This window comes from Chaetura pelagica, unplaced genomic scaffold (assembly GCF_000747805.2).
Source record: "Chaetura pelagica isolate M959 unplaced genomic scaffold, ChaPel_1.0 scaffold460, whole genome shotgun sequence".
NCBI lineage: Eukaryota > Metazoa > Chordata > Aves > Apodiformes > Apodidae > Chaetura > Chaetura pelagica.
In genome coordinates this window covers 70,125-80,562 of record NW_009951926.1, presented here as the reverse complement: position 1 = coordinate 80,562, position 10,438 = coordinate 70,125, and the positions used below count along the sequence as shown (strand labels likewise).

Here is a 10,438-nt window from a genome sequence, read left to right as displayed (position 1 = left end):
GTAAACCACTCCAGGTGTCATTGGAATGTGCAGATATCTCACTTCTCTTAAACAAACTATTATATTCCTAACACTAGGGTATATATATAAAAAAAAACAATTCCAACACTATGCTTCTAACACTAGGATGTGAAAACAACACTAAACCCAACACTATGCTTCTAACACTAGGATGCAAAAACAACACTACATTTCATTTCTAACAATTGCCCTTTCTTTTATTTACACTACTGTTGCTTTTTGCATTATCTCAAGTTGTTCCGTAAGATGCCTCTAGTTCGGACAACATGATTTCACATCTCTCTTCAGGGGAGAGGCAGTCTGGATTTTGCTCATCTAATAATAGCATTGTGTCAGCGTATGAAGGTGGCTTTAGAGGCATTTGCTTTGCTAAAGCAGTTTCAATGAGACATTGAACAAGACCTCGTACGCATGGAATTATGGAGCATCCTATTGCAATCAGTACTCCTGTCATTATAATTAAGGATGTTAAAATGGAAATTACCATCCCCTTCCATTTCCCAAACAAGGACTCTAACCATCCAGTAAGCGAGCTATCTATTCCCAAATTTTCTGCTAATTCATCTGCTAGAGTAGTGAGTCCTTGCAGTGCCTTAGTTATTGTACCATCAGGGGCAGTATTATTTGGGATAAAAGTACAGCACTTATTCCCTCACTTTTGTTGACTGTTATCCACCACAACAGGAAGGATTCAAATCCTGCAGCTATCTGTTTTCTAGCTTTGTGCTCATCAGGAACTCCCCTGGGGACCCCAATTGCATCAATGTAAATCCTATCATCAAATTATATTCCTAGACCTCTTTTTGTTCTCTCCCTCCCAATATGAGGCTCTTTTGCATATGCCAGGGTGAATGGAATGGCTCACTGTATATTTGACCCATTCTACCCAGGCATTTGTATCTCCATATCCAGTTTCAATTTCAAAGGTTTGCTTTATATCCTTGACCTCTGTCAAGGTTACTAATTTTGGATCATTTGGTGGATTCCAGGTTTTTATTTTAGGGAAAACAATAGGATGTGCCTTTTCTAATTCAAGCTTTGATTCCCACACCACTATTCTAAACCTTCCCACCGGATCAGCACCAGTTATCTCAGCTCCAAGCCCATATGTGTGATTAACTTCTTTGTCAACTTTTGTAAGACTGATGATTACAGGATTACACTGTAGATGCTGACAGTTGGGATCAGATGTTCCTTCCCTTAAACATCCTGATTTTTTTTTTTAGAGGGTTTCCCTGACTATGAGGGGCTGTCCATCCCTGAGGAGCAGTCATGAACCATACACTAGACCATTGTCCACATGGCTTGCCTTCTGCTACACTACTTTCAGGACACAAATATTTATCCACATGTCTCCACTGCCTCTGGGATTCTAAGGGTCCACAATTCAATATCTGGCATGTATCAAACACTATGGTTTGAGGAGTGCTCTTCTCAGTTACATTTATCCACAATTTGATTGGATAGCTCTGATGTACTATAACACTTGTGTCTAGAAACCCCTGGATGTTCCACAGACAACAACTCACTATTATGATGATCCCCCTCATTTTCACTAAAAGGTTCTCTTCTCCTTTTATGCCTACAGAACCTATGTTTTTCCACACAACAGATAAACATTCACCCAATAACTATAATAACCAGAATTGCTACAAACATTACTTCATTAGTTAGCCTTGATCAATATTCATTGTTTCTTCAGTTTAAGGCACAAGGAGTTTTCAGTTGGGTAGACCTGCCACTGTCCTTTCTTAGGTAGAGCCTCTACTGGTCCTTTGAGTTGGGTATAATGAGTCCACCCTTTCTCAGCTGTCCGGACGGCAGTCTCTGTAGTCAACAGAACCTGAGATGGTCCCTCCCAGGTTGTTTGGCATCTTTAGTTTTGACCTGTGGAAGTCCATCACCTTTGCCTAAACATGGCAGTCCAAACAGCATTTCATAAGGTGACACCCCTATGTCTTTGCGAGGAGCAGTCCTGATTCTTAGCAGAGTTTCCAGCATTAACTTTGACAACTGCTTCTTAAGGTCTGATTCTTTCTTGCCACCTTTCCAGAAGAGGGAGGGTGCCAAGGGGTATGGAAATCCCAAAAATATCCAGGCTGTTCATTAAGAATCGCCCCATTTCTTCGACTTCACTGGTTACCCCTTCTACAATAGCATACCCATTGTGCCGCTTTCCCTGAATTACTCTTGAAGATCCATCTAGGAACAGCTGAAGTCCCGCGTGCAAAGGTATATCCTTAAGATCTGCTCGGACCTTGGTTTGGTGTTCTATTAGGTCCAAGCAACTGTGTTCTAATTCTGAGTTTTCATTATCACCTTTCCATAAAAAGGAGGCAGGGTTCAGGCATGACTCTGTTTTTAAAGTTAAATCATCCTTTTCCATCAACGTAATCTCATATTTCAGGATCCTAGAGTCTGTCAGCCACCTACCAGCTTTTTGAGTCAGGATTGGTTTTACTTGATGTGGTGTGCTTACACTTAATTTCCCCCAAAAAAGTTAATTTCCTGCTTTCTTCTACCAAAAGGGCAGTTGCTGCCACTGCCTGCACACACTCTGGCTAACCCCAGGATACTGGATCTAAAAGTTTAGACAGATAAGCCACCGGCTGTCGCTTCCTCCCCCATTCTTGGGTGAGAACTCCCAAAGCTGCTCCTTTATCCACCGTGGCAAACAGACAAAAGGGTTTATCTAAGGATTGCAGAGTCAAGACAGGGGCAGTTATTAGACTCTGCTTCAGTTCTTTGATTAGTTTTGCTTCATCATCAGTCCAAATAAGAACATCAGGTTCCTCTTCTAGTAATTTGAGATATAAATCTTTTGTCTTTTGTGCATAAGCTTCAATCCACAGGCGGCAATATCCAAATAGACCCAGAAATTTTCTCAGTTCCTTTTTTGTCCAGGGAAGTGGCAGACTTATGATTCCCTGGATCCTTTCAGGGTTAATTCTCCACTTTCCTCCTGAAATAAGGTGTCCCAAATATTTAACCTCTTCCTCCACATATTGGAGTTTTGTCTTTGAGACTCATAGGCCCTGTTTCCCAAAAACATTTGTGCATCTGTGGCTTGCTTTATTTCTTGCCTTTCCCTTCCTGAAAGGAGAAGATCATCTACATACTACAGCAATAAAACCCCCTTAAGTGGTTTGAATTGTTCCAAAAGTTGTTCTAGCACTTGCCCAAGTAAAGTAGGGGACTCTGTAAACCCTTGGGGTAAAACTGTCCACCTAAGCTGTTGTTTACACCCTGTCTGAGGATCTTCCCATTCAAAAGCAAACAGGTCCCGGTTTTCTGGATCTACTGTGCAAGCCCAGAAAACATCTTTGAGATATAAGGGTTAGGGACCACAGGATGCCGGACTTTAACAATTTCATTAATTTTCCTCAGGTCTTGCACCAGTCTGTAAGATCCATCAGACTTCAGTACTGGTAGGATAGGCATATTAAAAGGAGACATACAGGATTCCAATAGCCCATCTTTGAGCGAGGTTTTAATTACCGGCTGAAGACCCTTTTTCCTTTAATAGAGATCGGATATTTTTTTTGCTTCACCACCTCATTTGCCTTTTGCAATGCAATTTTCAAAGGGGTTATGTTCAAACCTCCTCTATTACCATCTCTGACCCACACCATGGGATCTATTGCAGCCTCATCTTGTTCTTTTAACACATTCATAGAAATAACCATACATTCTGAGTGAGTTCTGATTTGCAAGCCCAACTGTATAATCATGTCCCTGCCCAATAGGCTACGACCTGCCTCAGGGACGTACAGAAACTGTTCCTGGGCTTTTCTATTCCCAATTTTAAGTGTTGTAGGTTCAAATGTGGAAACTCCAAACCTTTTTCCATCTATTCCTGCAACAAACATTAGTTGACTCTATTCCTGCAACAAACACTAGTTGACAGGTTAATTTTACCCCAGGAGGAACGTAATTTAAAGAAGTTCTGCTCGCTCCTGTATCCACCAAGAAGATTACCTCTTCTTCCTGGGGTCCCACCTTTATATTTATCAAGGGCTCTGGGTGGGACTGAGAGAACCCATGACCCCATCACTCCTGAGTTTTAAGATCCATCATTGACATCACGTTCCCTTCTCTCTTCAAGTCTGGGCACTGCTTTTTAAAATGCCCCAGCTTGCCACAGTTATAACATCCAGCTGAAGGGAGGTTACCAGACAATCCTTGCCCTGTTAATCTCCTTCTTCGTTCTGCACTTCTCCCTCTCATTCTCCGTCCTCCCTTCTCTCGGCTTTGTTTCCACTCTCTCTCTTGCACTATGGGTTTGAGTCTCTGCTTCACAACCTGGTCCATTGTACAAACCATCATTTTAACCTTCTGTTTCTGTTTCTCTTCCTCCCGATTTACATACACTCTCTGTGCTTCTCTCAATAACTCCTCGAGCAGTTTCTCACGCCAACCTTCTACTTTCTGTACCTTCTTTTGAATGTCTGGCCATGCCTTAGTAACAAAATGCACTTTTAACAAACCCTGGGCCACCGGATCCTCAGGGTTCATCCCCGAATATTTCCTCATCTGATCCCGTAACCTTTGTAAAAAACCTGATGGGGACTCATCCTTCCCTTGCTGGAGTTCAAATGCCTTAATAAAATTTTGAGATCTCGGGGCAGCCTCTTTAATTCCCTGTATTGTTAGTTCCCTCAGGTCTTTCATATTATTCCAGTGTACAGGGTTATTATTATCCCAATTGGGATCCACATTGGGGAATTTCTGCTCTGCCCGGGGGTGTTCCTCCTTTCCCATTCTTGCGGAGCCGCCCGTCTAATCATTCCCCGTTCTTCTCCACTAAACATAATATTCATGATGGACATTAATTCTGCCCAAGAATAATAATTAGGACCCAAAAATTGATCCAATTGTTTGGATAAGCCGACAGGGTCCTCAATCAATGATTTCATTTCCTTTTTAAAGTTCCGCACTTCAGTGCTTGTCAGTGGGGCACTGACATATCCCACCTGTCTGAGGCCAAGAGGTACTTCCTGGAGAGGAAACATAACTTCCACTGAGCCTGCCTGTCGGTGGTTGCTCCCTTGTATGGGAAAACTCTCCAAATCTCTTTTACATTGTTCCAATTCTCTTCTCAATTTTGGAAAATTTGTCAAAGGGGAAGCACTTGCAGCACTTGCAGTTTCCTTGTAAGTGCTGTCACAGTGCTCAGGGTCCTGTAAAGGGGGAGAGGAATTCACAGGAGTGTGTGAAGTAGGGGGAGGATTTACAACACTCTCCTGGTTCTCAGGGTTGTGAGGAGGTGGAGGAGGGTTAACAGGACCATCCTGGAGATCGGAGTTTTGTGCAGGGTTGTAAGGAGGAGGTAAACATTTTAAAGGGTCCCAGGATTGAGACTCCTGATCTTCCCTGTTACCTGCTTTCATTGCAAATATACGCTCTGTAATACATGAAGGGCTTCTTGAAGTGGGTCTCATCCAGCACAGAGCATACTCACAGTCCTCCAAAGGAAAAGGAATTTTTGCTTTCACATAGAAATTCGAATCCTGGCTCAGCCAGCTATTATCCGACCCATGCTTTGGCCAAAATACATGCCACCCGCATATGGGTTCCCGTGTCCAGATAAACACAATAGTTTATCATCTTCTTATCCTTCCCTTTAGTACCTGACATGTCTTCCCTGTACTTCAGCATCCTCCCTAAAGGACTGTCTGGAGGAATTGCTCCTGAGGATATTCCCTTATCCTCCTTAGGCCTAGCGCTTTTATTTCCCATTCCCGAGACTCTCCTTGCACTCTTTTGCTCTCGCTTCGTCCTTCGGGTGTATTCCTCGCGGAAGAACAGAACCGCGAAGTTGGACTCCGCACTCGCTTTGTACTAACGTACGTCTCACTCACACACGCACACGAGTCTCAAACCACCAGAGTGATACTTAACAGTCAGTTTTCTCACCCTGGCCCCGACCACCAAGGCAATACTTAACAGTCAATTTTCTCCCCTTGGTCCGTGCACGAAGTTTGCCTGGTCGATATCAGTGCGCCTACTTTCCTTTATCCTTTATTCCCCCCTCTGTGGTTCGTGGAATCTGTTTATAACCAGTCTCGGGTCTTGGTCGGTCTCCCTGGAGCCAGCGCCGCTGATCCACGGAACCCTTGAAATCAATAGGGTGCACACCTTTCCGTTCTTCAGAGACGATGACTCCCTGGATCCCTGGATGACCTTGGATCCCGGACGAGCCCCCAAATTTGTGAGAAACGTTTGTCACGCCAATGAACAGGTCCACACATATTCTTCAACGAAGCACAGTTTATTTACACTCTTGCAAGAAAGGGTGACCTAAACAAGTAGGCACACTCATAGTAAGGTGAATAATGGTTTATATTCCCTATTCCCGACGCGAAGTTCCCTCCCCTGTTTCCCCACTGGCTGGGTACTCCAGGGTTCACAGCCTATCCGACGCTTCTAATTATCCTATAAGTTTCCCACCCCTGTTTACACATTCCATTCTAGCAGTTTACATTTTACCTTTTAAGGTATAATTTTGACCTTTCTTGCCCCCTTGGCTGTCTTCCCAATTAACAAAATGATCTATACCTACTGGTGTCATCCTGCCCTGAGGAGCAAGATTTAAGTGGCTTTGTTCGGTCTTATCTTGGCCATAAATCCTGCTCCATGTTCGGATCCCCAGATGGAGCCCAATTAAGTCCCTCAGTTTCTTGGACCGTAAACCACTCCAGGTGTCATTGGAATGTGCAGATATCTCACTTCTCTTAAACAAACTATTATATTCCTAACACTAGGGTATATATATAAAAAAACCAACCCCAACAATATGCTTCTAACACTAGGATGCAAAAACAACACTGCATTTCATTTCTAACAGGAATGCACGAGCCTAGGGATCAACGGTGATGGATGGTCCTCCCCGGATGCCAGCCATGAACAGAAGAGAAGGGAAGAAGAATCAGGGAGGAAGAGGCTTGACTTCCATGATCCCTGACTTTATACTGAGTCTTACATATATATATATGTATGGAGTTTCTCTGGCCGATTTTGCTGTCTGTCTAGTCTGCTCCTCCCTACAGGAGAGTTGCAGATATGACTCTTGTTCCTTTACTATCGGAAGCAGCAGATTCAAGAAGTAGAGCAAAGTGTCCTTGATGTATCAGCAGTAACATAAACATTCCAGTGTTATCAGTCCACCAGCTGGAAAACTTGCTGCTAGTGAAAATAGAGTTCTCTAAAAGAATAAAAAAAAAATCAGTAAAAAGAAAATTTGCTTCATCCTGGCTCAAACCAGGAAAATCAAGATAAAGGACAAGGAGGGTTTGTTCACCAATTATGGTTCTGGGCAAAACAGACTCAACTTGGGGAAAAAATAAGAATTTAATTTATCACTTATCAAATGCACACAGGATACAGACAAAACAAAGAGCAGTGCTTAAATACATTACCCCCACCCCTCCCTTCTTCCCATGCTCAAATTACTTTTCCCCGATTTCTCTACCTCCTTCCCCCCACCAGCACAGGGGGACAGGGGATGGGGTTTAGAGTCAGTTCATAGTCTGTTGTTTCCTGCCGCTCCTTCCTCCTCAGGGAAAAGGATTCCTCACAGTCCTTCCTTGCTTCTCCACAGGGTCCGTCCCATGGGAGAGAGTCCTTCACTAACCTCTCCAACATGAGTCCTTCCCATGAGGTGCAGTCTCTCAGGAGCAGACTTCCTACAGCACAGGCTTCCTACAGAGGCATGGGCTGCTTTGGGAACAGTCACCTCCCCTGGTGCGGGGTCCTCCACAGCTGCAGATCTAAGTCCACGGGCTGCAGGTCCACATTCACTGCTCCTGGCACCCTCAGGGAATGCCCCACTGTGCTCCTCCATGAGTGCAGGGAGACAGCCTGCCGTCTCGCCATGGACGGCAGGGGAACTTCTGCTCCGGCACCTCTTTCCCCTTTTTCCTCACCAACCTCGGGATCTCCATTCCGGCACTGCTCTCACCTCTCCAGCTCAGCTCTTCTCCTTTACTCTCTCTGCACTCAGGTCTTATATTAGTTCTGTCACATTTTAATGGCAGAGACACATCCATTGTCTCTCTAATGGCTCAACCTTGGCCACCCAATTTGGAACTGGGGAGCATTTAGTAGCTTCTTACAGGAGCCACCCCTGGGGCCCCTCCCCTGCTACCAAATAAACCTGCCAAACCAGCACAGGGCAAATGCTGGTTTCTGTTGTATTAAATTTTACTCCCTGAGCTCTGTGTCATAGCTTTTAAATAGTGCTTTTCATATTTTGATTTTGAACCACATTAAAAGGTGGTTCAACCTTGCTAAATGTGTTTCAGCAAGAGGTTCAAAAGGTGGTTCAAACCTTGTGTTGTGGTTTAGGCCCAGCTGGCAACAAAGAACCATGCTCTGCTTGCTCACTCCTCACCCCACTGTGGAATGGGGAGGAGAAAATACAACTAAAAGCTGGTGGGTTGAGACAAGGATGGGAGGGTTCACTCATCAATTATGGCCATGGGCAAAACAGACTCAACTTGGGGAAAAAATCAATTAAATTTATCACTAATCATATCAGAGCAGGACAAAGAGAAAACAAACCCAAATCTTAAATACCTTCCCCCACCCCCTCCCATCTTCCCGGGCCCAAATTACTTTGCTTCTGATTTCTCTATGTCCTCCCCCTCAGCAGAGCAGGGGGCAGGGAATGGGGTTTACCATCAGTTCGCTACATGTTGTTTTCTGCCTCTCCTTCATCCAAAAGGGAGAGGGCTCCTCACACTCTTCCCCTGCTCCAGCGTGGGGTCCCCCCCATGGGCAAGAGTCCTTCATGAACCCCTCCAACATGAGTCCCTCCTGTGAGGTGTAGTCCTTCAGGAACAGACTGCTCCAGCGTGGGCTTCTCACAGAATCACAGCCTGCTTCGGGCATAGTCATCTCCCCTGGCATGGGGTCCTCCCATGGCTGCAGGTCCACATCTGCTCCACTGTGGTACTTCACGGGTTGTTCCACTGTGCTGGGGGACAGGCTGCTGTCTCACCACTATCTGCAGGGGAACCTCTGCTCAGGCACCTTCTCCCCCCTCCTTCCTCACTAACCTTAGTATCTCTGCTCCAGTATTGCTCTCACCTGCCCTGCAGGTCTTCTAGCAGTTTGTTTCCCCCTCTTGAATATGTTAATTGCAGAGGCACATCCACCATAACTAATGGACTTGGCCAGAGTTGGGACCAGATTTGGAGCTGGGGCAGCTTCTGGCAGCTTCCAGCAGCTTCTCACAGGAGTCACCCCTGTGGCCCTCCCCTGCTATCAAAACCCTTCCATACCAACCCAACACACCTTGTTATCCCTTTTTACAAGTAGAAAAATTTACTTTTGAGAAGGAGAATGACTTGCAGTTCAGACAGGAGACTAGTGGGAGAGCTGTATTAGAAAATTTTTTATGTTTGTATAATTGAGGTATTGAACTGCTAGTTTGTTTATTTACTTATTTTAGGCAACAATTTTCCAGCCTTGCTTTCCTTAAGAAACTGTGTCTCTGTATGCTCCAGTTATGCTTTGCTATCCTCTCTTCCTGTAAATTTTGGACCATGTTAGTCAATTTCAAATGATATTTTGAGAAGCAGCTCAGAAATAATTTCACTTCAGCAGTTTTGTGAAAACACAGGAAAAAGGAAAAAAAAATAATCGTGAGAATGTCCTGGTGATCTCATCAGCTGAGCTCATCCCTCTGGACACAGAATCTGTACAGTAGTGAGGCCAGAGGAAATGGAGTCTATAGAGAACAAAGCTATTTAAGATTCAAGAAACCAAGTTGCAATAGATCTGAAACCAACTATATTTAAGATCCTGCCCCTCCTCCCCTCACATTTTACAGAATGTTTAATGAGGAAGACTTACAAGGAAAAAAAATAGCATTACAAATTTAACATGGTTTCAGCTGTGCTCTTATTTTTTTTGGTTGTTGTAATTCATCTGTTTTATTTAGCACTGTCTGGGAAATTTCAAACAATTGAGATATCTTTTTTTATGTTACAGAATTTCTTTCATATTCTTCAGTAATTGTCAAATTACCACTAGCTACTTCGATTTTAATCATTTTACATAATTATGAATATCTATTGGTCATTTTCAATTCATTAATTGTGGGGTAAAAACACTAAATATATTGTTTATTCTCAAACATAACAGGAGAAATAGAGAGGGTGAATATTGTTCTAAGACTCACAAATGCATTTTATATCCTTTTATACAGATTGACTTGGAGAGCATATTTTCACTTAACTCAGATCTTGCGCCTGATAAAGGTATTGAACCTAGTTCAGAGACACCACCAGTATCTACTCCAGCAGCCAAAGTAAACAAAATCATGAAGGTTGGTAATACCTATTGTCACTGTTTGACTCAGGGTTCGACAACAATGCTCTTGATCCCCTTCCCCTCCCACCCAGGTAGGGAA

The 10,438-nt window shown here is 43.8% G+C and overlaps 1 protein-coding gene across 3 annotated transcripts in view; it reads left to right on the top strand.

Annotated features, from left to right (window-relative positions):
* LOC104387531 (kinesin-like protein KIF2A) overlaps positions 1-10,438 on the top strand; it is a 68,312-nt gene that overhangs the window by 1,156 nt on the left and 56,718 nt on the right. For all 3 annotated transcript variants that reach the window (XM_009996305.1, XM_009996321.1, XM_009996313.1), the window contains exon 2: positions 10,235-10,354. In XM_009996305.1, the coding sequence (XP_009994607.1) occupies positions 10,235-10,354 (120 nt within the window). The remainder of the gene's footprint in view (positions 1-10,234; positions 10,355-10,438) is intronic.